Below are 25,060 nucleotides of genomic sequence, written 5' to 3' on the forward strand. Positions count from 1 at the left end.
AAATAAACTAAGCAGCCACTAAAAATAAGAGGAAATGAGCACCAAGAATTTAGGGTGTGATAAGAATTTTAGCCTGGCTGCTTCAGAATGTTTGTGCTGGTAGGTTCCATACTGGGAGATAACGTCAGCTTGGTAGGGTGAGGTTGAAGAGAAAGATCTTATGCCAGGATAATTAATGCCGTCTTGATCTCTTATGCAACCTATTGTTAATAGAGTCATTTCCTCACTTAAGGACTTTCCTGATAACATCTTTGAAATTTGGTTTGAGTCAACTTTTGCCTTGTTATTTATAGCCTCAAAGCCTGATATATTTCTGCTGAAATCTACAATGCTGAAATATTAGCAGGATCAATCAAAACACCCCGCAAATCATTCTGAACTATTTTATTAGAAGCTGTTGCCGCAGTCACAACTTCAGAGGGGCTACTTACTTTCTCTCCCCCTTCTGTCTCACAGGGCAATCACGAGGGCTCTGATTTGACTTTGGTTCTACGGCCAGAATATTTCTTCAAAAGGTTCCCCGCTATCTGAGATATAATACTTTAAGCTTAAAAAGAGCAGGGACATGTTCTAAATTCGACCTAGTTTAGTTCAATCCAGTGAAATAAAGTAAGTAGAAGTCTCAGAATCCCATCTTGCATTATAAGCCTTTTTTTCTTTTTTTCAGAAAAACACAAAAAGATTTGTCCTCACATTTAAACTCTATTAATAAAATAGAAGAGGGAAGAATTAAAATTAAAATGTATTTCTATTATGCATTCATTTAACAAATCCTGTGAGCTTACATGTTGGAGTCTAAGAACAGAAGATGAATTGGTGAACAAGAAAACCTTTCTGCTTGCATTAATCTTTACATTCCAGTAGGGACATAATGCATATGAACACATATATATCTCTGTAAATAAGAAAACTAAGTGTTTTGTACAGAGTGACAGAATATGTACTTTAGACTGGTTGGCCAGGAAAATTCTTTCTGAGGAGGAGATATTCAAACAAATCTGAATGACAAGAAGTCAATCCCATGAAGATATGGGGAAGGCATCTTCCAGTGATGTAGGAAAAAGAATATGGGGCAAGAGGATGGCCATGGGACATGCCCTGCCAAGTGTGGGTCCTTGACTTCACTCAGGAAAGAATTCAACAGTGAGCCACAGTTGAGTAAAGGTAGATTTATTCAGAAAGATACATACCCCATAGAGTGCAGGCTGTTTCAGAAGGCAAGAGAAAGGCCATGAGGTGTGGGGGTTGGGTGCTCAGTTTAAAGTAGAAGTAGTTACACACTCCGTAGCCAGAGTGCAGGCCGGCTCAGTCAGAATGTGGAGCAGCCACGAGGCGTGGGGGTGGTTAGTTTTTATGCGCCCAGTAGCTTCCTATGCTAACAAGTGGGAGGATTATTCCAACTACTTTGGGGAAGGGGCTGGGAGTCCCAGGAACTGGGCCACTGCCCACTTTTTGACCTTTTACGGTCAGCCTGAGAACTGTTATGGCACCAGTGGGAGTGCCATTTCCCAAGCTAATACGTTACAATGAGCGTATAGTGAAGCTCAAGGTCTACTGTAAGTCAAATCTCCCACCATCTTGGGCCTCAAGGCCTCCTGGGAGTTGAATCTCCTGCCATCTTGGTGTTAATTGCTGTGTCGTTCCTTGAATGGCTGTGCCCTGCCCCCTTCCCTCCTGCCTCACCAGGAAGAGGAAAGAACTAATGCACAAGTGTATTTTGTCAAGAAATAAAAAAGGATTCTACCCCTGCCACTCAACTCACCTGGACAATTTTTAAATTGGGGTCCATGCTACAGACCTAATAAAAGAGAATGGAACATAACTGCTATCATCTGAAAGTTTGTGCCCCACTAAAATTCATATGTTGAAACTAATGCCCAGTGTGATGGTATTAGGAGGTGGGGTCTTTGGGAGGTGCTTAGGCGAGGAGGTGGAGCCCTATGAATGGGATTAGTGCTTTTATAAAACAGACCCCAGAGAGATTCCTTCCCTATCTGCCATGTGAGGACACAGTGAAAAGATACCTCTATAATCCAGGAAGTGGGTCCTCACCAGACACTGAATCCACTGGTGTCCTGATCTTGAACTTCCCAATTCCAGAACTTAAGACATAAATGTTTGTTGTTATTAAGACACCCAGTTTACAGTGTTTTGTGTAGCAGCCAGAATAGACTAACACAATAACGGAATAACAATGTAAAATAATGGAGTCGGACTGACAATTATCTATCCTTTCTCACCGACATAGTCTCTTGGCAACTGCTGTTCTTTTGGACTATAGTGACCATGTTCTAAGTGAACAGTACACTTTCCTTCTTACTATTGGTAAAAGTATTGTGTATTTTTCTTTCATCATGGTAAGTACGAATGCCACAATAAAATTATACTACTAATCACTTTTGAGGTTCAATTCTTTATGTCTATTAATTTTTTAAATTATTAATAAGTATATTCTAAATATAATCCAAAATGATTGCCATTGGAGCACCAGTGACATCACTGAGATGGTGAACAAATCGGAACTCCAACCATTTTTGAACCAGTAGAGGACTAGCAAGGAACCCTTCATATCCAATGAAATATGTCTGGATTAACCATACTTGATTTCCAAGTATATACAAGGCTCTTCTGAATAAAGTTTAAATTCACTGATATAACAAGCAGGGAGCTACCCCCTATCCACTAATCACGACTGCTTTCCTTTAGCTTCATTCCTCAAGCCATCAAAAGGTAGTAACAATAATCCTGCCAATGCTCGAGAGACAAGCCAATTCTAAATAATAATGATAATAGTAGCAGCTACCATCTATGGAGCAGTAAGGATGCTGGGTGGTTTACAAAGACAGCCACAGTAAAACTTTGTGATTCCTCCCTTAAGAAGTGGCTCTATCACCACCCATTGAATCTGGGCTGGTCTTGTGACTCACTTTAATGAAGAGAAGGTGGACATTGGCCAAGTGTTAGAGTCTAGGCTTAACAAGGTCTATTGCTTCTGCTCTTGCTCTCTGAGAATGCTGCTCAAGACCACTCTAAAGAAGCCCAAACCAGCCTACTAGAGGAGGAGTGGCCACGTAGAAATAGCGGGTCAAACATCGGAGCTAGCCCAGTCACACAGCAGATTCATGAGAATGACTGTCTTAGAAGCCAGCTAGTCCCAGCCAAGCCAAGCCATTATGTGATCTCAGCCATATGAATGAACTTAGGTAAGACCCATAGAAGAATTGTGGAGTCAACCACTAAATCATGAGAAATAAGTCAATGTTGTTTTGGGAGGGGAGGGGTAATTAGGTTTATTTATTTTAATAGCGGTACTGGGGATTGAACCCAGGACCTCATGCATGCTAAGCAAGTACTGTACCACTGAGCTATACCCTCCCGTCAAGTCTATGTGTTGTTTTAAGCTCTTAAATGTTGGGATGGGGTTCTTTGCAATAATAGATAAATGATAACCTAAACATGGACTAGGAGATCTAAATGTTTCATAGTGAGTATCTAAATGAATTTTTTTTAACAATCCTGTGATGTCAAACTATTAAAGACATCCCATTACAAATAAATAATTTGAAGCTCAGTAAATTTAAGTAACTTGCCTAAGGTCACACAGTAAAGCAACAAATCAAACCCAGCTCTGTTTGTCCTCAAGAACCTATTTATATCACTCTACCATTCTATGGGGTGTTTTAAAGTATCATTCTACAATAATGTTTGTGAAGGAAAAAAGGTGGGTGATGAGGCTTTTAAAATCCAAGCCAGCTCCAGGAGAACTAGATAACTGATACTCCTTAAGCCACAGTGCTAGAGAGATATGAGCAATATGAAGAAGCAGAGGAACCACTCCCAATTAAAAGATCAAGAGAAATCCCCTGAAAGCACGATCAAGGAAACAGACATTGATGGCCTACTAGATCAAGATTTCAAAAAAGGAGTGATCAAAGTACTGAAGGAACGAAAAGAAATAGTGTTTAGAGATATAAAATATGTCAAAAATGAAATAGAAGCTATAAAGAACCAAGTAGAATTAGTAAACTCATTTGCTGAGATGAGAGCTGACGTAAAGGCTGTACAAAGCAGGATAGAAAATGCAGAGGAACGAATAAGTGACCTAGAAGACAGGACAACAGAAAGCACCCAATCAGAACAGCTGAGAGAAAAACAAATAAAAAACAATGAAAACAATATAAGGGACCTATGGGATAATATAAAGTGTGCCAGTCTACGCACAATAGGGGTTCCAGAAGGGGACGAAAGAACAAAGGGGATTGAAAAGATCTTTGAAGAAATCATGACTGAAAACTTCCTAAACCTAAAGAAGGAATCAGATATCCAAGTACAAGAGGTTCAGAGGGTCCCAAACAGGAAGAACCCAAACAGATCCACACCAAGACATATCATAATCAAGATGGCCAGAAAGGATAAAGAAATGATCCTAAAGGCAGCAAGAGAAAAAACAAACAGTGAATTACAAGGGAACCCCATAAGATTTCTCTATACAAACCTTACAGGCCAGAAGGGAGTGGCAAGATATATTCAAAGTCCTGAATGAAAAAAAGATGCAGCCTAGGATACTCTATCCAGCAAGGCTGTCCTTTAGAACAGAAGGAGAGATAAAGAACTTCACAGACAAGCAAAAATTAAGAGTTTAGCAACACTAAACCCATGCTAAAAGAAATATTGACAGGACTACTCTAAATAGAAAAGAAGCAGGATGCTACAAAAATGAGAAACTCATAACTGGAAAGGAGGTAACTGCCATGAATTACAAAAAGAATAAACACAAAATTGTAAAAGAAGACAACTAAATCATTAAGAGTGGGAGAGGGAAGCAAGGAAAGCCACTGTGGAAAACAGTATGGAGAGTCCTCAAAAGACTAGGAACAGACTTACCATATGACCCAGGAATCCCACTCCTGGGCATATAGCCAGAAGGAACCCTACTTCAGAATGACACCTGCACCCCAATGTTCACAGCATCACTATTTACAATAGCCAAGACATGGAAACAGCCTAAATGTCCATCAACAGATGACTGAATAAAGAAGATGTGGTATATTTATACAATGGAATACTAGTCAGCCACAAAAAACCAACAACATAACTCCATTTGCAGCAACATGGATGTTCCTGGAGAATGTCATTCTAAGTGAAGTAAGCCAGAAAGAGAAAGAAAAATACCATATGAGATCACCCATATGTGGAATCAAAAAAAAAAAAAAACAAAACATAAACACAAAACAGAAACAGACTCATAGACAGAATACAAACTTGTAGTTGCCAAGGGGGTGGGGGGTGGGAAGGGACAGACTGGGATTTTAAAATGCAGAATAGATAAACAAGATTATACTGTATAGCACAGGGAAATATATACACGATCTTGTGGTAACTCATAGCGGAAAAAAAATGTGACAATGAATATATATATGTTTGTGTGTAACTGAAAAATTGTGCTCTACCCTAGAATTTGACACAATGTTGTAAAATGACTATTACTCAATAAAAAAAATTTTTAATTAAAAAAAAATCCAAGCCAGTATTATTTTTCTATATGGAATATAATATTTCAGTTTTTAGAATTTCAAAAAATAATAATGTGTATGTAAAAAGGAAGACAAATTAAAAATGTAGATAATTTATTTGTGAATGGATACACATACACATATATCAATCAACATCTTACATTCACACAATTTCCAATCAATTCAAAAAGTTATAGTACAATACTTTTTAAAATTAAAACAATGCCTGATGCTGGGTTCCTAGATCTTCTACAAAGTTATAAAACATGAATTCTTCCAAATTTCTCTGATAGCTTCATAAGCTTAAAGAACACTAAACATTGTGCTCCCTTAGGCACTCCAGTCACTCTGAGATTTTGTTTCAGGCCAGGCCACCTCCTTCAGGATCCTTTTGCTCAGCTGCACCTAGGTCCACACAGAGGCAAACTAATTATTCAAAATGAGCACCTGCTAGTTATCTCATTGCTAGGTTCTGGGGGCAGAGATAGAGAAGGGAGAAACATCGTCTCTTATGAAGCCAAGAACATATGGTGGAAATCAACCGAGGTGATCCCTACTTGTAGCCTCGCTGGCCATCGGATGAAAGATCTGACAACTGATCGTGTAGCAGCCAAAGTCATCCACCCAGAAGGTAATCATTTTAACTGACGTGCGGAACACACGCAGGCCCATGGGTCATGAAAGGAGCTGTCTTGAAAGCCTCGGTGTCAACAAATTGCTCATTGCAGCCCTCATGGTGGCCCACCTGGTTTCCACCTCCCCACCCATATTCAGGATCTTTTTAAAAGAATAATTTTTAGCCCTATACATCCAAAAGAGCAGACACAACGAGCATCTGCATGAAAGGCGAGCGCTTTGACCCTCACTGCTCTGCAGTCCCCACCAGAGAGTGGTGTCCGGCATCCACACGTTTGAATCTTTATTGTAGATTGTTACCAGAAGGAACTGTAGCCTCATAATTGTTATCTGTTATTTACATTCCATTTCAATATTCCTGTGGTTTTCTTTTTTTTTTTCTTTTATCAGATTCTGTTGGTAAATGAAAAACAAAGAAATGGAAGAGCTTTCAAACTGAACTTAAATACTGAAAATTAGGGAGGCAGAGCGCATGCTTGGCATGCATGAGGTTCTAGGATCAATCCCCAGTGCCTCCATTAAAAAAAATAATGATAACTAACTAAAGACAAACCTAATTCCCCTCCCCCCAAAAACACAAAGAAAGAAAGAAAATGTAAATAAATAAATACTAAAAAGTAGTAGACTAAAACAGCCAAACACCACAGAAGGACTCATACATAGCATTTAATTTCCATGCTTCTATTTGTTGGCTGGAAACTGTGTTCAGGAGTCATTTCAGAGCTTGCTCACAGTCAGGAAGTCGGCTAGGCAGCTTTCCCAGGGAACGCAAAGAACATGACAGGGCCTGCGCTTTGACAGATGCACGCCTAGACCACCTTTGGGGGCACCATGCCAGGGTCCGTATTCCTCACCCTGTAATTAACTATTGCCATTGCAATAGGATCCTTACCTCCAAAGTTATCCTTTTAATTAATGTATATATTGATCTTATTTTCAAAGGGATTGTTCTAGTGAATCACTGAATTCTGAAAGTAATCTTAGTTATCTTATCAAAAATTATCTTAGTTTGTTTTTTATTTACAGGGACTATTCCATAGCTAGTAGAATACCTAGAATATATAATATCTACATGACTTTTTAAAAGATAAGAACAAGTTACCAAAAGAGTAACTTTTGAAACACTACATAATTATTAACATTTGTTAAGCACTCATTGTATACCATGTAATATACTAAGTGCTTTTATACATCATTCATTCATTCATTCATTCACTCATTCGATATATACCTAGTGTCTACTATGGGCACTATTCTAGGTCCTGGAGACAGCTGTGAACAAAACAAAGCCCCTGCTTTCACAGCGCTCACATTCCATTAGGGAGACAATCAACAAATAAGTAAAATGTAAAGCGTATGTAGGAAAATAAGTGATATGAAGAAAAATGAAGCAGAGAAGGGAAATAGCGAGTGACTCTGTGTATGTGGATGTCAGGGGGATGTTTGTTAAGAAGCATTGAACAATTTCTTACAAACCACTTATTTAATGCCCACAACAGCACTTCATGGTAGGTACTTCCATTTTACAGGTAAGAAAATTGAGGCTTGAAATGTAAAGCAATTTGCTTAAGGGCACGCAGTATACAAAGGGCAAGGCAAGATTTTAACCTAGCTCTGCCTTACTCAACAAGCTGTGCTTTTAACCACATTCCTCCCGTCGATTCACCCAAGTTTGTTGCTGGAAGTCACTGTCACTGCTTCCCCTTCTGTTCACCCCTCTCTCTTCAACTGAATCTCAGCACCAGGTTTGAACGTTAATATGTGATATATATATTTGAGTTCTTCACAATGCATAACCTACCTCAAGACTGGTTCTCCTAGGATAACAGGAATTGCTTCTAAGACTCACCATCCACATGGCGTCGCTTAAGCCACGTAGCCAGCTGGGAAAGGGTGGCAGAACTATCACCACTCCGTTGTCCAGGCTTTTGGCTCCTCGATTTCCTCTTCACCCCCTGGAAGGCCTTGCACCTGTGCATTAAATGCATGTGTAAAGATAGAAGGGGTACGCCACAGGAAAATGGGGATGGGGGAAGCTGTGTTCTCAGCCACTCCAATCCTGAAGAAGAGGGGCTGGGCGATAATTGAGTGATTTGAGGGAAAGTACACATACAATCCTAAGCAATCAAAGGGAAGATTATCTTTCTTAATACTGGGGGTAGATGTTTTTCTTTCTGCCTCTCAAGTCCAAAAAGGGACTGCAGAACAAGTGGCTTAGGTTGTAAACGTTAAGGTCAAGGACCCCTTCTGTTGAACTTAGCTCTCAAGATCTCACTAGTCAAGCAAGTGTGAAGCATAATTAATAGCAAGGGAAGTATATGTTGTGGAAGATACGCTGTGAAAGTCAGAGGCTCCTTCCATGGGCCCCAACAGCGAGCCTACCACAAAGAGGACTTAACACTCGCAGGGCTGTTAAAAAGTACCACTTACTGAAAGCGTGCTCTTCCCCAGAGCCTCTTACTGGAGTTGCTCTGTGTGGGTGTGTTCATAAAAGTGGGTGAGCAAGCGTGTACTGGGTACAATCTGTGAATGTGCAAGGGAAAACAGAACCTCTCAATGAGAAAGAACTTATGTTTCTGGCACTGCATCTGTGCAAAAAAGACACAGTCCCTGTAAATGTACTAAAGAAAAAAAAAACTATTTTTTAAAATCTGTATTTTACACATGTCATCTTCTTGGCACGTTTCCCTCCTGCTGACTTCCGGCCGACCTAATAGCCCTTTCTCACCTGAGGGCCACGAAATGTTTCTAAGTCTGGCAAAGCCTGACTAACCAGACTACTCACTTGGGGATCCCAGAGGCAAACCCCGGCCCAAGAACAGACGTGACTCTGCAGGGCGCACCTGCCTGGAGGGCGGAAATCACATCCTTTCCGAGGGCCGGGCGGAGGCCGAGCCAGGCCACGCGAGCGGAGCGCGGCCGGGCGGGCAAGGATCCGAAGTGACTCGGAGGGTGTGCGCGACCCGGGGCGGGCAGCGCCCCCTTTTCCCGCTTCCCCGCGGGCGATCCAGCTCTCGAGGTGCCGGCGCGCGCGTCCCGCGCGGCCCCGCTCCCGGGCCCAGTGCGCCTGCCCGGCTGGAGCCGCGCCCCCTCCGCCGGGCAGGCCCTGTGCCCGGCTCCCGAGGCCGCGCTCCCCTAGCTGCGGCCTCTCACCGGCGCGGGGGCGGGGCAGGGGGCGGGGCCGCGGCGGGGCGGGGGCGGGGCGGGGCGGGGCTCGCGCCAGTGCCCCGGGCTCCGCCGCAGCTTCGCCTGCAGGTCTGGCGGCGGGCGAGCGGCTCGGTCGCGTCCTCCGGCCCCATGGCAGCCCCCGGCTCCCCGGCTGAGTGCGGCTACATCCGGACCGTCCTGGGCCAGCAGATCCTGGGGCAGCTGGACAGCTCCAGCCTGGCTCTGCCTTCCGAGGCCAAGCTGAAGCTGGCGGGGAGCAGCGGCCGCAGCGGCCAGGCGGCCAAGAGCCTGCGGATCCAGGAGCAGGTGCAGCAGACCCTGGCCCGGAAGGGCCGCAGTTTCGTGGGCAACGGTGAGTGGAACCCCGCCGCCCTCTGCGCCCCCCTCACCCTTCCCCTTCCCCCTTCCCTAACCCCCCTCACCCTCAGCGCCCAGCTGCGTCCACCCGCTTCTTCCTGAGAGCGCGGGAGCTGGGGTTCTGCCCACCTGTTGCTCGCCGTCCCTTTGTACGACCTGGCGCGCCTGCAGACTCAGACCAGGTTACTTGGGGAAAGCACTCTTTTTAAAAATAACCTCTTACTCAGCTTTGTCATATAGGTATCTATGTATATTAAATACACATACATATCCATGGAAAGAATTCAGTCCAAAGGTTTTCACCCCTTCCTTAACCAGCTCCCCTCCCCCCCCACCCCATCCCGGCCTCCACCCTAGGGGACTTAATCTGGAGGCTCTGGAGAAGTCTGTAACCGCTTTGAAATTCTTTGCAGAAATTTGGTATGATCATTTTTCTGAGAGAAAGTTCCCCTAGCTTTTATTAGATTTTTTAAGAAGCTATGACCCCCCCCCCCGCCCCAATAAATATTTTTAATAAGAAAACCTGAGAGTACTGGCGCTCGTACAATTTGTAAATTGGGATTGCGGTGCCTCGCCCAGGTACTTCGGGGCACTCCACCCAGCGTACGGAGTGAATGGATGATCTAGGAAGTGAAAAAGTTGGGTAGGAAGCTTTGGGCTGGGAAACAATCACACCACCCGCGGTTGGCCAAGAGGAGAAGGAAGGGGACTTTGGCCCCGGTGAATGGGAGTTTAAAAAAGAAAAACAACACTATATTTGTAACTGATAATCAGTGGAGGTGGAAGGGGAAGAAGACGGCAAACCAGCTGTGAAAATTAAGAGAACATGACATGTCATTTCTCCCCTGCTGAAGGTCAGATGATCAGAGCCACACAGTAATTCTTTTATTAGTTGTTTAATTTATTTTTATATTATACAAGTATTATAGGCTTATTATGGAAAAGAGAAGAAAGAGAAGAGGAAAGAAATTGAACAATTAAGTTGGGATATCAGTTGCTTTCTGCCATGCTGAACTGTTTCTCTAGGAACTTAACTTGGGCAATGTTAAATGTAGAACCTATTAGGAAAAACATAAATGCTTGCAGACCAGATCAGAGATTTAAAACAGCAGACCCTGGGAGGCTGTATTGTTTTCTATTTGTGTAAAAGAATCTTCAAGGGTCAGTCAATATTTACATACTTAAGAAGTAAAGAGAAGATGTTTGACGATTATAGTTGATGTAATGGTGTGCCTACTATGTTCCGGGAATTGGACTAGGTAGTATGCATTCATTACATTATTTATGTTTCCAGTGGGGAAAAAAGCTTGTGAGGTAGGATGCTTATACCCCGTGTTACAGATGAGGAAACTGAGATAGCTCCGTGAGAGTGGGATGGTCTGGATGACACAAAACTGCCACAGCACATGGAGAAAAAGAGCCTAAATGTACATTTAGGAGTCTGACTAAGGACCCCAGGGCAGGTGTGGCCAGTTTTTGACCAGTGGGGTCGTCGTACCCCTTGAGTCCGCAGGTCCAGCACTAAACTGGAGCCAAACAAGCTGCTTCTGCTTGGGGGACATGAGGGATGCACGTTAAATATTCTGTCTTGCCCTCTGAGAATGGCTGGCCAGGAAGAGCAACCAGACATCCACTATTCAATAAATGTGCAGAATGAACAGAAAGGAGCATTTGCTGAGCATCTACTGTGTGCCTAACCCTGTTCAAGAATACGTTTGCATTTTATTGTTTCCTTAGAACAATTTTATGAGATAGATGTGAGGATCCATTTCACATAAGAAGAATGAGTCAGCCTGTCAACATTTATTGCACACTCAGTCCCAAACCCACACATGGTCTGTCCTCTCTACAATGTTCATGTTGCTTGGTGAGTTCAAGAACTACCAAGTGAGCCTTTACTTCATGCAGGGCACCACACATGAAGTTACACAGATATGTGGAATTAAACAGACACTCTGCGTGCTTAAAAGCAAGGAGTTTAAAGTCTGCAGAAGGAAACTGCCCTCTAAAGAACTGTGTTATCAAATGTAAACAGTGGTACGCTACCCAAAAGAACAGCCAACAAGTTACAGAGTTTAGAAGTGTGATTACTTGGAAAGCTTCTCAGAGGAATTGGGATTTTAGGTCTCAAAAATTCAGTGGGATCGGGCATAGGGCAAGGGTTGGAGGAAGCACATTCTAGGAGGAACAGCAGGGATATTTCATAGTTCACAGAATTGACAGTGTTCGACCAAGGGCACTGGCATGATACTTCTGCTCAAACGCTCAGGGCAGCTGCTTGAGGGGCTAACCAAGGAACAAAGTGAAGTATTTTTATGACAACAGGAGCTTCCCAACAAGCTGAAATACACTCAGCAGCCTACACAGAGCAAGTCAGGCAAAGAGATGAGGCAACAAACACCTACTTAACTCTAAAGCTCAGCTCTCTGAAACAGCAGAGGAAATCTGCTTCAAAGGAATTGAACATTAACACACCGTGGGCCAATTACCAGGGTGGTTTGTGTATGTTGTTTAATTAAAGTTCTTTGAAAAGGTTGGGGGGGGGGTGCTCCTTATGGTTGTGAGTATTGTTTTTTTATTATTTCCGTGTTACTATCCTGTCTCTAAAGTTGAAACAGACAGGCAGTTGTTGAAACAGGGCTAGTCTGGAAAGAATCCTGTATCAACACAAGAAATTCCGGGAAGAAAGGACCCTGGTGTTAACTGCTTGTTAGCTCCAGGGCCCTGGAGAATTCTGAATTGTTGACATACCTGTAAGATCCAGGCAGCAGATAATCTGTTGAAAACAAGAGAATGGGATAAATGTGACTGATTTGTTGATAAATATCCTGCAAGGGTCTTTAACCCACCAGCTTCTCTCTAATGCCTTTATATATAAGTGAGTGGTTTTCATTGTAAATCACTCTAACTTTTGTTGTGATTTTAAATTGTGCTGAACATTTTAAAGTTGGCTGTATCTCTTGTGGTGAGTGGTGGGGGAGGGGACAGAGGTGTATAGCAGCATTGTGAAGTGAGTCTGCATTGTAGGAGATTTTAAAAATTCTTTTGTAAAAGTCATCTAGAAGACGTTTAAGAATTGCAAGTATTAGCAAAGGGAAATTTTTACTTACTTTGAAAGTAAACTTTACTTACAACACTACTTGGGTACTTGGGTAGGAAGAAAGAAATGTTTTAAATTGTTGTATGTAATCCTTATAAAACACAATGAATAATATATCCTAATGAAATTTGCAGCTTCTTTGGAAATCCACCATAAAACCTTGAGGCATGCTGTTTATTTAAATGGTTTTCCTGGCCAAGATGTTTTGAATATAAATGATCAGGAAGAATTCTGGGAAAAGGACTGAAAATTGGCTCAGGTAGCAAAAAAGGCAATTAATAGGTTTGGGGTGGGGGGTGGTTAGACATTGTTTAAAGCCTGTATGAATTATTTGTTGCCAAAAAGGAATTCCAGGAATGAAGCAATTCTGGGATCTAGGGGACTAGTCATTAGAAAGTAGGAGAAATCAGGAAAGAAGGAAAAAAATATTTGGGTGGCAGGGATATACATACATGGCCGTGCTGTTGGGAACGTTACAGTGTCAGTAGTGCCACCTGACTTAACATACCTCCATGTCTTCTTAGTATAGCCCAGTGTCTAGCAGATCGATTGCAATGAGTTTAAAAAAAAAAAGAGTGTGTGTGTCTTTAAGGAATTCTTCCAATTATAATTAGTCAAAGGAAATTGAATGACAACAACATGGTGATTACAAAAAAATTAACTCCCCACCCCTAGAAATGGGCAAAACACATCTTTTATGGAGAAGGTCTGGAGTGTGGGCATGGGTAGGGGTGCTTCAGAATCAATGAGACTGTAGCAGTGTTTGATTATAAAAGTACACTGCTCTCTGTGTCCCAGGAGATGCAGGCAATCACCTTGAGGGTACTGTTCACTTAGGCTTTTTTAAAAATTAAATTTAATGTTTTTAAATTGAAGTATAGTCAGTTTATAATGTTATGTCAATTTCTGGTGTAGTGCACAATTTTTCAGTCATACATGAATATACAAATATTCATTTTCATATTCTTTTTCACTGTGAGCTACTGTAAGACTTGAATATATTTCCCTGTGCTATACAGTATAAACCTGTTTATCTAGTCTATATATACCTGTCAGTATCTACAAATCTTGAACTCCCAGTCTGTCCCTTCCCACCCACTTCCCCCCGGCACCACAAGTTTGTATTCTATGTCTATGAGCCTGTTTCTATTTTATATTATTTAAGTTCATTTGTCTTCTTTTTTAGATTCCACATATGAATATCATATGGTATTTTTCTTTCTCTTTCTGGCTTATTTCACTTAGAATGACATTCTCCGGGGCCATCCATGTTGCTGCAAATGTCATTATTTTATCATTTTTTATGGCTGAATAGTATTCCATCGTATAAATATACTACAACTTCTTTATGTAGTCATCTGTTGATGGACATTTAGGTTGTTTCCCACTTAGGCTTTTTAAAAGACTGCTTTAATGTTATCTATGCCCTGTATTAGTGGTTCCAATCATGGGAACAGAGGGTAGCTCACTTGAATTATTCTAAGTGTTTGTTCACATTGGGTCATTCTCCTAAAGTATTGTTTTGGATATCGGCTTTACATCTTTTCCCCATGTGTTAAAATAAGGCTATTTTATCTTTATTTTATCTTCAAATAGTTAATAGTAATTTTACACTCAAATTGAATTTCTGGTCTGATCCATAGACATTATTAAAAGCTTTATTTTTTTCTTTTCTGAGGCAATAAGCATGTTTTCTCCTATCTATGATAATAATGAAATACAATAACAAATTTGTTCCTAAAACCTCTAGAATTTAAAATCAGACTTGATTAATACAGCCTTTAATAAGATCATTTTGCTCTATCTCAGATGATAGTCAAGAATTTTAAATTATACAGTTCTGAGATAAATGCTGGGCTCCAGCTGTTTTGTTCATGTATACAAATGTATGAAGACTTAAAAACCATACTCCTCGTGGGGAATTAAACAGTAAAAAGCAGTGATGCAAGTAGGAATAGACAAAATGAGTAGAAAACGTAATCTCTGTATTAGAGTGCACCATCTCACGGCCCTGATTTAGTAGGGTAAGAACAATAAGCAGAATTTCAGGTCCTCTTAGAATGATTCAAAAAGCTATTGTTTAGCTTTTGTACAATGCCATTAATGGTGGCTGGCCATAGAACATAAAAGCAGTCGCTCTGTTCTTAAGTACAGTGCTTTAAAATGAGCTAGGAGCCCAACCAATATGTAGACTTGAAGAAAAATGCATATTTAGAAACAAGAATCTTGAGCATTTGAAAAGACAGCTCTCCATTTCCATGAAAAGAAGCCACATATTTATGTTCTTGGAATAATCAGCTTTAGGCTTAACAATATTAATTGGCCAAAGCATCATAATCGAAGTTCTGCAATTCCTTGATATCCAAAAGAAAATGTTGTTCATCAGAAGCTTAATAAATTATTCCCACTAAATCTTAAATCTTACTTAATACATTCCCGGGATGGAAGTGAGGAGCCTCATGTCAGAATTGTTGTATCTTTACTACCTTTTCCTTTGAAGGAGGAAAACAAATGGAAATTTTTTGACAGATCGTAGGAACTTATTATAGACTACCAAAATATCACAGATAAATACGCAAGCCTTACAGGTAAGAGAATGACAGTAAAGATATATCATCCAGATGTAGAATCAACCTTGCCACAACAAACATTGTCACTTTTTCTAGTCACTTGGAAAGAGACTGTGTATATTTGGAGGATATTTTTTTTTCCAAGACAAGAGCATTCATGCAACTATCATCGTCCCATTTTGGCTCCACTGCGGCGACCCACAGGAGAGATGTAGCCCCAAAGGGTTAAGTGCAAACTGAATTTGGGTGGCTAGGATATTTTGAATGAACAAGGAAATATTGACCAATCAGCCATTAACTTGTCAAGTTCAAGTGCTGATCGAGGACTGTGCTAGAAGTGGCAGTAAAGATGTGATGCTTTATGTCAAGAAGGTGAAAATTTACTTGCAAAACAAGCCCCCTTCCTGTTTTCATCTGGCCTCACTGCAGTCCATTTTCCACCTAGGTAGCGGAGTAGATTTCCTCAAATCTCAGTGCATCACTTCCCAATTTAAGTTTCTTGCTGTTCCCTACGGGAGTAAAATCCTCATTCACCACGGCATTCCAAGTTCTCTGTGATCCCATGCCTGCATCTTCTCAAACTTCATCCTATCACCACCTCTCCCACGCCCAGCCAAACGAAAGCCTGGGGTTTATCTCGCTCAGATTCCTACCCCCCACCCCTCCTGCCCTCCTCCCTCCCTTCTCTTGGCAAGGTTAACTCTTACACGCCCTTCAGAACTCAGTTCAGTGGTGCCCTCATCCCTCCCTCACCCTCCCTCACCTCACGGTGTAGGGGGAAATCTTGAATGCAAGTGACAGATTGGATCACTGTGAGTCACAGAAAACGTTTCAACAGGGGAGAAACGTGGGAAATGCAGAGGTTTTCTGAAGAATGCACTGGGCAGATTTGGGGGATTTAAGGAAGGGAGAGAAGAGGTTAGCACTGACAAGTGAGAGGCAGTGGAAATACCGGGACTTGTGAGTCATTACAAAAACCAGTAGTGAGGGTTTTTTTTAAAAGCAAAAAGGAATTAAATGTGTAAGTACTATAAACTCGTCTTTTTGACTATTAGTTGCATCACTGTGAGGATAATGTCACTGCATTGTAAAGTCTTTCAAGTAAGCATTATGGGATGTCTCAGCAAATGAACTGTCAGGAATGCCAAAGTAAGGAGATAAATTATAGGAATTAATATAATTAGATTTAGCAACTTCCGGGATGTATCAGCTTCAGTACTTCACCAGTGTGCTAAGAGACCCGTTTATAGTCACAAATTTTATAATCACATATTCTGGCCACTCAAATAAAATACATGATATAGACACTTGCAATATAAAAAGGCCTTTTAAATCTGTATTTTGTGGTTATCTAGGTCAGTAATTTGAGGATTACCCCCCAAAAATGTCATAGAGGGGGGAGGGTATAGCTCAGTGGTAGAGCGCATGCCTAGCGTGCGTGCATGAGGTCCTGGGTTCAATCCCCAGCACCTCCATTAAATAATAACAAATAAACCTAATTACCCCCGCAACTGATTTTTTTTTTTTTAATATCGTAAACAGATGTATCAGAGGATAACCCCAAACTGCTTACGGGGGTCCTGGGAAATAAGGACTTCTGGTGGCTGGCTAAGATGTTACTAGTGGGTGATGGCCACCGACTGGGAAGCATGTGGCCCTTTCTGCCGGGAGAGCTGCTCTGTCCCTGACCTGTTCAGCTTTGCTGGAAGTTCACCTGTGCTCACTGCTGTACCACCAACGCTGAGCTGACTCCTGGCATATTCGTTTGTAAGAACTCATAGCAAGTACTTGCCAGCTGTACACTCAATTTTCACTGAGTTGTTTCTCATGGTCAATTGTGTGAGCTGTCTTAACTGGTCACTTACAGCACTGCACACTTTTTGTGAATTTTTCAAAAATGCAAAACATTATTAGGCTTTGATCTGCTTTAAAACAATTCCTCGCTATGGTTTTTTAAACCAATAAATTCCACTCATCTTCCAGCCTAAGCAAGTGCTTACGGAAGCTCGATGCAATGTGTGGAATTGTGGTTTCCATGAATATCTAGTCATTTTTCTTAGAAAGTAAAAAATAGAAGAAGAGAAAGGAATTTTTTTTTTTTAATGTTAAGTCCAGGGTAATGAATTCTATGTTGTATGCCCACACAGGCAAAGAAAAATCCTTCACTAATTCAGAAGTCCTGATGTTTGGCTCTTAATGGTCCTAACATATTTCATGTGTTCTTTTAAGTACCTACTTTTGTTAGTAAATGATTTTAAGGAGCTATTTAAATATGAATTGCCATAGAAATTCCTTCTGATAAGGTTCCAGATTGTCATATAGATCATATGTCATAATGTCACCTATAACATGTCCTCAATTTTACTTTAATGGAAGAACTTAAACCTTTTTAAGGTATGTGGAGAAAGGGAGCTGCTGGTACCCAGAGGAAAGACCAAATTCAAGAAGATGATGGCTTTTAGACTCGCAATCTCTTTCCACCAAAAAGACCACAGTGAATCCACTGTGAAGGGAACGGCTTGTGACTGTCCACACAATTAAGTGTAGCATTTAATACTGGTAGTGAACACCTACTGATTCATATGCATACATTTAACCATACCTGTTTTCATGGGGATTTCTTATTCCCTCCATCTCCACACAGTCTCCTTTTAGAGCTCAGTGTGAAGTCCATCAGTTTTTTTAACCACACTTGGAGTGCAGAGGCTTGAGAGGAAAGATTCCGAATGTGAATGCTCCTCTCCTCTCTCTAATATAAGCAGGTTATATAAAAGTTTTGCTGTTTGTTTAGCAGTTCTCTATCATCTCCTTACCATAAAGGAAGCTGTAGTTGATTTTTTAAAGTGCCCAGATATAGGTAATAGGGTCCCAATAGAGGCTTGTTAATTTGATTTCATAAATGTATTAAATTTAACCAATAAGGTAATAAAGCTGGTGTCAAAACCTACAAAGAAAGAACTGATAATAGAAATTAATTTATTACTTTTGACCTTTAACAGTATTTCATTATTTTGGACAATACTTGCATAGATGACTGGAAACCAGGGTGGTTTTCCCATGAGCAGTTGCTTTGGGAATCACATCATTCAGATTCACATCCAGACCTAGAAAGAGAGAAAATTACACTCCTGTGAGGTCTGCACCTTTGCAACCCTCTGAGCAATTGGAATCCTTCCACCATCAAGACCAGCCCCCCTCGCTCCTCCCCCAGCCCCCTCCCACCTCCAGCCCTGCCCCTGCACAGTTGCCTTGTCCTCAATTTGCTTATTTAAAGAGGATAGGGTTCTGTAACTACCTCCTTGATTTCCCTTAAACTGGGCTCCATAGACGTCCGCAGTGTTCTTGGAAAAAAAGGTTTGGATGTTGCCTAAGTGAATTAATTTGAAATATTCCCTATAAACCATCGCCTTCAGTAGGAAACAGCAGAAGCACATTATGTACTGTATCAGTGAAATGAACAACTGGTCAACCCACAGTAATGTCATGGTGATCCTCAGTGTCTGGGTCGATCAGAAATAACCAGAAAAAAGCCAAAATACCAGAATAAAAACTCTGAGATACAACTCCCTGTAAATTAGAGCACGCAAACTAGTTTACCCTCTTTCTACAGCAGATTAATTCATGAAAATGTATGCAAAACAAATTTTGTGACCCAAATTCTTTTTTTTAAACCATATCTTATTTTTTGCATTTTGCTTTACAATTTTAAAAGCACTTGAATGTTTGTTTATTTTTTTTTCTCAGCTAAACCTCTCTCTCAGCAGCTCTGTTAGTAGGTGGGATTACGGGAAATAAATCTAAGTGATTTGTCCAGACACACAGAAAGTAGTAGAGTTGGAGGCTCCAGACCAAGTCCACAGATTTCTCAGCTTAAAGAAAATACCGACATCCTTTTTTGAAGTAAAGAAATCCTTTGAAATATACTCATGCCCTAATTTTCCACATTAGAAAATATGGATTTTTTTATGTTGGACTTATTTAAAGTAGGATGTGCCTGTATGTATAGTATGTTTTTGTTGCTTTCTTATTTCTATTTTTGGGGAAGAGCATGGCTGAATTATTCTGTATGTTCAATAGTCATATTATTACATCTTTTTTCCTCTGATTGAGCAGAAAATAATGGTTTGCCCTTACGAGATTAGTTTCCACCCTGATTAATATTTAACCTTTTTATTTTTAATTCCACCCAGTTCAAAATTTCTTTAAAATCTTAGAACACAGCTGCTAATTCACTAATCCACTGCACTGATCTCAAACTTATGACTGCCTAGGCCAATTAATCTGCATCATTTGTTGTTTAAGATTGTCCTTTTAACCAGAGAAACCATCTCCTGAGCCATCCTGCTGGTTGAATATTAGGAGTCAGACCTTTTCGTGCACAGGAAGAGTCCGTGGTTTAAAGATCTAATCTTATTTTATTGCCTGTTACCAACTACCTTGTAGTTATTTTGGGAACCAGTAAACCGGCCTCAGTTCATTCATCTGAAGACTGAAGGAGAAGTTTCCTTATAAGGATTTATGTCAGCAAATAAAGAATGAACATTTACAGAGTATTTACAGTTGCCCCGGCAAAAGGTTCAAGAGGAAAGAGAATGATTGTTTCTGGTTCTCATGTCAAAAACTGTGAACACAGTCCCTCCAGGGATTTGGTCAAATGGCAATTTCAGAACAGCCACGATGCAGTCAGATAGTGGACATCAGTGGAAAGGCTGAACCCAGACTTCAAGCCTGACATTAAATCTCTCTGCAAGTAATTTACATTTCCCTGTTTATGAAGGGACATGATAGCTAACTGCACCACAGAATATTGATTAAAAAGTACATAAAATAATTTGAGCTCCTTAAAGAAAAGTAATATTGAAATGTAAGGAGTTCATCCAAGTTGCTTTTAAAGGCCTTTACCCCCACCCCCAGGCAACAATGTGAGTTAAGCAATGTAAGATAAACATTTAGCCTCCTTTCCCATACCAGCAGGACCCTGGCAGCCCAGCCTCCCCATAGCCTGCCGTGGGGGCGGGGGCGAGAGAAGGAGGAGGGGGACCAGAGCTGGGGACCACAGGCAGGAGCCCAGGCAGGCTTCCAGAGTTCAGTACTTATGCCTCTCACAACCTTTGCTCTGGGGTCGTATTGAGGATTCCTTTCCCTCATTCAATGTCCTGGTTGCAGGCATCACCCTGTGTCGCTGAGGTTAAAAATTAAGGGGCTGCCTGACCTTTTGCTAACCCTTGAGAAGAAGTCAGGCCCCTAGAAACAGGAGATGCCTGGCTTAGCTCAACTCTTCTGGTCTTCAGGGTGACAGTTACAAGCCTGCGGCTGCCTCCCCCAGGACCCCTTGAGGACTAAAACCTGTTTACCAGCCAGGAAATAAGACACATGTACAAACACAATTTGGTATGGATTCATACTTTTTAACTCTCTGACAGCAACACTCTCCATTCCCCTCTCCCTCAAAATAACTTGTGAGTCTGTAGTTAGTCTTTGAAATTTTGACTTTATAACAATTTATTGGAAAAAGTACGTTGGTATGTTCCAGTTGTATTGGAAAGGATCAGCCTGTGTTGCTTTATTCTCAACATCTTTCGTAGAAGAGTTAACATGAGTATTTCAGTTTTTCCTTTGATTTCTAAAAGAATGCTACATGACAGAGAAAGTAATTTTGGTTAAAATTAGGGAACTAGAAATTACCTAGGTTTTAGAAGCCTTTGTTTTGATTAGCCTTTTTTTTTTTTTTAAGACAGTGGGAGATTACAAAAGAACAAATAAAAAGCTGGGAGAAGGATAAAGGAAGTAGGTAGAGAGAAGGGTCAAAATACTGTCTTCGACTGCCCCCTCTACAAAGAGGAGCGTTTTAAAAGACTTGCTTCAGTTGAGAGTCCCTGCAGGCCCCACCGAGCTGAGCAGAAAGGGCTGCCTTCTGTGCAGTGTCTGCGGGAATCGGCTGCCTCCTAGACCCCATACTAAGTGTTAGGCAGGAGGTTGATTCCCTTTCCTACGTACCTCTCACATTGCCAAGTGCCTCAGGCCAGAGTTGGCCCTTTTAAAGCTGATCCATGCAAAGTTTTCTTTGACTACACCAACCCATTATATTTATTGCCTTTACCTACATCCTCCTCAGGAAGCTTCAGAGTTCCTACCTTGGAAATAGAGGTCTCCTACTCTGACTTAAGAAACCGAACTTTTCTAGTATGGACTACTAAAGCCAATGAGTAATTCCCAAACCAAATTCTTCAGCATTCTAATAAACATTTGTAATGATTTTTGTGAAAATCCCCTCTCCTTTCTTCCCTTTCAGCAAAAGAAAAAAATTCTTTAAAAAAATACATCTTAAAAAATTGTTTTTAAATTTTAGTTTTTTGAATTAAAGTACCATCAGTTACAAAGTGTCAATTTCTGGTGTGCAGCACAATGTCCCAGTCATGTGTATACACACATGTATTCGTTTTCATGTTATTTTTCATTAAAGGTTATTACAAGATATTGAACATAGTTCCCTGTTCCCTGTGCTATACAGAAGAAATTTGTTTTTTATCTATTTTTATATAAGTGGCTAACATTTGTAAATCTCAAATTCCCAAATTTATCCCTTCCTACCCTCTTTCCTGGTAACCATAAGATTGTTTACTATGTCTGCGAGTCTGTTTCTGTTTTGTAGATGAGTTTATAGTGTCCTTTTTCTTTCTTTCTTTTTTTAGATTCCATGTATGAGTGGAATATAGTATTTTTCTTTTTCTTTCTGGCTTACTTCACTTAGAATGACGATCTCTAGGTCCATCCATGTTGCTGCAAATGGCGTTCTTTTTTATGGCTGAGTAGTATTTCATTATATAAATATACCACAACTTCTTTATCCAGTTATCTGTCGGTGGACATTTAGGTTGTTTCTATGTCTTGGCTACTGTAAATAGTGCTGCTGTGAACGTTGGGGTGCAGGTGTCTTTTCAAATTAGAGTTCCTTCCAGATATATACCCAGGGTGAGATTGCTAGATCATATGGTAAGTCTATTTTTAGTCTTTCAAGGAATCTCCATACTGTTTTCCATAATGGCTGCACCAAACTACATTCCCACCAGCAGTGTAGGAGGGTTCCCTTTGCTCCACACTCTCTCCAGAATTTATTGCTCATAGACTTTTGTATGATGGCCATTCTGACTGGTGTGAGGTTGATACCTCATTATAGCCATGCACAAATCACTCAGTGTGATACACCACATCAGCAAAAGAAAGGACAAAAACCACACAGTCATCTCAATAGATGCAGAAAAGGCATTTGATAAAATTCAACACCCATTTATGATAAAAACTTAGCAACGTGTGTATAGAGGGAACATATCTCAACATAATAAAAGCTATTTATGACAGACCTACAGCCAGCATACTATTCAGTGGTGAAAAACTGAACGCCTTCCCACTAAAACCTGGAACATCTTTATTTTTAATTCAACTTTTATTTTGAAAAGCTTGTGGACAATGTTGTGATCACCTTGTGGTCATTTGCCACATCCTCCAAGGGTGATGTTAAACTAGCACTTAAAAAGCCACTCATATAAAAAAATAATGCTTGTCATTGACCTTCATTGTGCAAATTGAAAATATACTATTATTATATAACCTTTAACTACTGATTGGCCCACTTACATTCTCCTAATATGTGCTTTGTTGCAGGAAATCTTCACCGAGCTACCAGTGTTCCCGAATATGTCCACAATCTACACTTGGTTGAAAATGACTTTGCTGCTGGGCGCTTCCCTTTTACTAAAACCTATGACGTGCTGAAGGTATGGTACCGGAGAATAGAGCCCTCGCTGCTGGACTGCCATGCAAACATGTTTAAACTTCTGTAGGTTATTTTTATTTTTTGGGGGGGGGAGGTAATTAGGTTTATTTATTTTAATGGAGGCACTGGGGATTGAACCCAGGACCTCTTGCATGCTGAGCACGCCCTCTACCACTGAGCTATATCCTCACCCTGTAGGTTTGTTTTTTTTTATTGAGTTATAGTCAGTTTACAGTGTATCAATTACTGGTGCACAGCACAATGCTTCAGTCATACATGAATATACATATATTCATTTTCCTATTCTTTTTCACCATGAGCTACCACAAAATCTTGACTATACTTCCCTGTGCTACACAGTATAAACTTGTCTGTTCTCTATATACCTGTCAGTATCTGCAAATCTCAAACACCCAGTTTATCCCTTGCAAACCCCCTCCTCCCTGGCAACCACAAGTTTATAGTCTATGTCTGTGAGTCTTATAGTCTTATTTTTTAATGTTTACCATTCTCAAGTATTACCATTGCCTAAATGAATTATGAGAAGATTGGCTTTGTGTGGACACCATGGAAAACCAGGCACTAAACGTTATCAAATCCTGGTGCAGATAGTCAACCGAGTCTTGTTTACCCAGAAAGGGGCCGACTTCTCCACTTGACCCAGAGAAACCAACCTCTTGTATAATCATCCTAGCATCAGTGGACAAGGCAGATGAAAACTGATTCCCGCCTGATTTGAACTTTCTTTCTGTCTTGTGCAGACAGGCACAACCGCCACTTACGAAGCCCGCTGGGGGAGAGGAACTTCGCAGTACAGCTCGCAGAAGTCAGTGGAAGAAAGGTCCCTGAGGCAGCCTCTCCGGAGACTTGAGATTTCCCCGGACAGCAGCCCGGAGAGGGCCCACTACCCGCCCGGCGAGCCGCAGTACAGCCAGAGGAGCCAGGCCGGGCACACGCTGCGGGCCCAGGAGGGCCGCCGCTCCGCGCCCGCGCTGCCGCCGCGCTACGCGCGCTCCGAAATCGTCGGCTTCAGCCACTCGGCGGCGGCGAGCAGGCAGCGCCACTACGACACTTACCAGCGGCGCTACCAGGACGCCGTCTTCGACGGCGCCCCTGTCGCGCCGGTGCTGCTCACCTACCCCAGGCCCGGGACCAGCCACAGCCTGGGCAACCTCCTGGAGAAGGAGAACTACCTGGCCCCGGGGCCCGCGGCAGGGCAGGTCCGGCCGCCGGCGCCCGCGCACCCCGGCGGCGTGCAGGGCCGGGCGGCGCGCTCGTCCTGGCACCAGAGCTCCTTCCACAGCACGCGCGCCCTGCGGGAGGCCGGCGTCGCCGCGGAGTCGGGCGGCCGGAGGATGCACATGACCGTGGGCCAGGTGGCAGCCGGCGGAAGCGGGAACGTGCTCGCGGAGAGAGGCGCCTTCGCCGACGCGCAGCTGGGGTGAGTCCCCGTCCCCATCGTCCCCATCTGCGGCGCGCTCCGTGCCAGCACATTCTGTTCCCACGGCCCTGACCGCGTGAGCTGGCGCTTCTGGGGCTGCAGAGAGGCTTCCCGAGATAAGTGGTTAAAATAATGACAGATTAGCCTATTTACTCCAGGGACAGGGGCCAAGCTACCTGCTCATATGGCAGCTTCGTGAGGAAATGTGACTTTTAGTCCATCTGTTCCAAATTAGATGCTGGCTAAAGGGATGGCTACCCCTTGGCTATGTGAAAATCTGCTCTGAATAGAGCTAACTGCAAAGTAGACCAAGAAATAGATAATTGCATGCATTTTCTCAATCGTTCCTTGAAACCAAGGAAGGAAAAAGGCAAACATTTATTCCTGGTGCTGAGTGAACCTTAAATGCTGTTTTTTTGTTGTTGTTCACGAGATATATTCTTTTTTTCTGAAATCTTTTTTTTCCTTAAATGCTGTTTTGATAACTACTACCATAAAAAG

At 41.8% G+C, this 25,060-nt stretch overlaps 1 protein-coding gene and 1 long non-coding RNA gene across 3 annotated transcripts in view; one reads left to right on the forward strand and one right to left on the reverse strand.

Moving 5' to 3' along the window:
- Nucleotides 1-9,267, reverse strand: part of LOC116661377 — an 87,530-nt gene extending 78,263 nt beyond the window's left edge. The window contains exons 1-3 of one of the 2 annotated variants that reach the window (XR_004317265.1): nucleotides 8,993-9,267; nucleotides 7,951-8,120; nucleotides 5,647-6,542 (exon numbers count right to left, since the gene is read on the reverse strand). This is a non-coding gene — a long non-coding RNA (uncharacterized LOC116661377). Of the gene's footprint in view, nucleotides 1-5,646; nucleotides 6,543-7,950; nucleotides 8,121-8,992 lie in introns of those variants that run through there. The other variant, XR_004317266.1, reaches the window with a different exon arrangement.
- Nucleotides 9,268-9,360: 93 nt separating this feature from the next.
- PKP2 (plakophilin 2) overlaps nucleotides 9,361-25,060 on the forward strand; it is a 74,442-nt gene continuing 58,742 nt past the window's right edge. The window contains exons 1-3 of the mRNA XM_032473502.1: nucleotides 9,361-9,669; nucleotides 23,007-23,119; nucleotides 23,880-24,559. Of these exons, the coding sequence (XP_032329393.1) occupies nucleotides 9,447-9,669; nucleotides 23,007-23,119; nucleotides 23,880-24,559 (1,016 nt within the window). The 5' untranslated portion in view covers nucleotides 9,361-9,446. The remainder of the gene's footprint in view (nucleotides 9,670-23,006; nucleotides 23,120-23,879; nucleotides 24,560-25,060) is intronic.

This window comes from Camelus ferus, chromosome 34 (assembly GCF_009834535.1).
Source record: "Camelus ferus isolate YT-003-E chromosome 34, BCGSAC_Cfer_1.0, whole genome shotgun sequence".
In the NCBI taxonomy this organism is placed as follows: Eukaryota; Metazoa; Chordata; class Mammalia; order Artiodactyla; family Camelidae; genus Camelus; species Camelus ferus.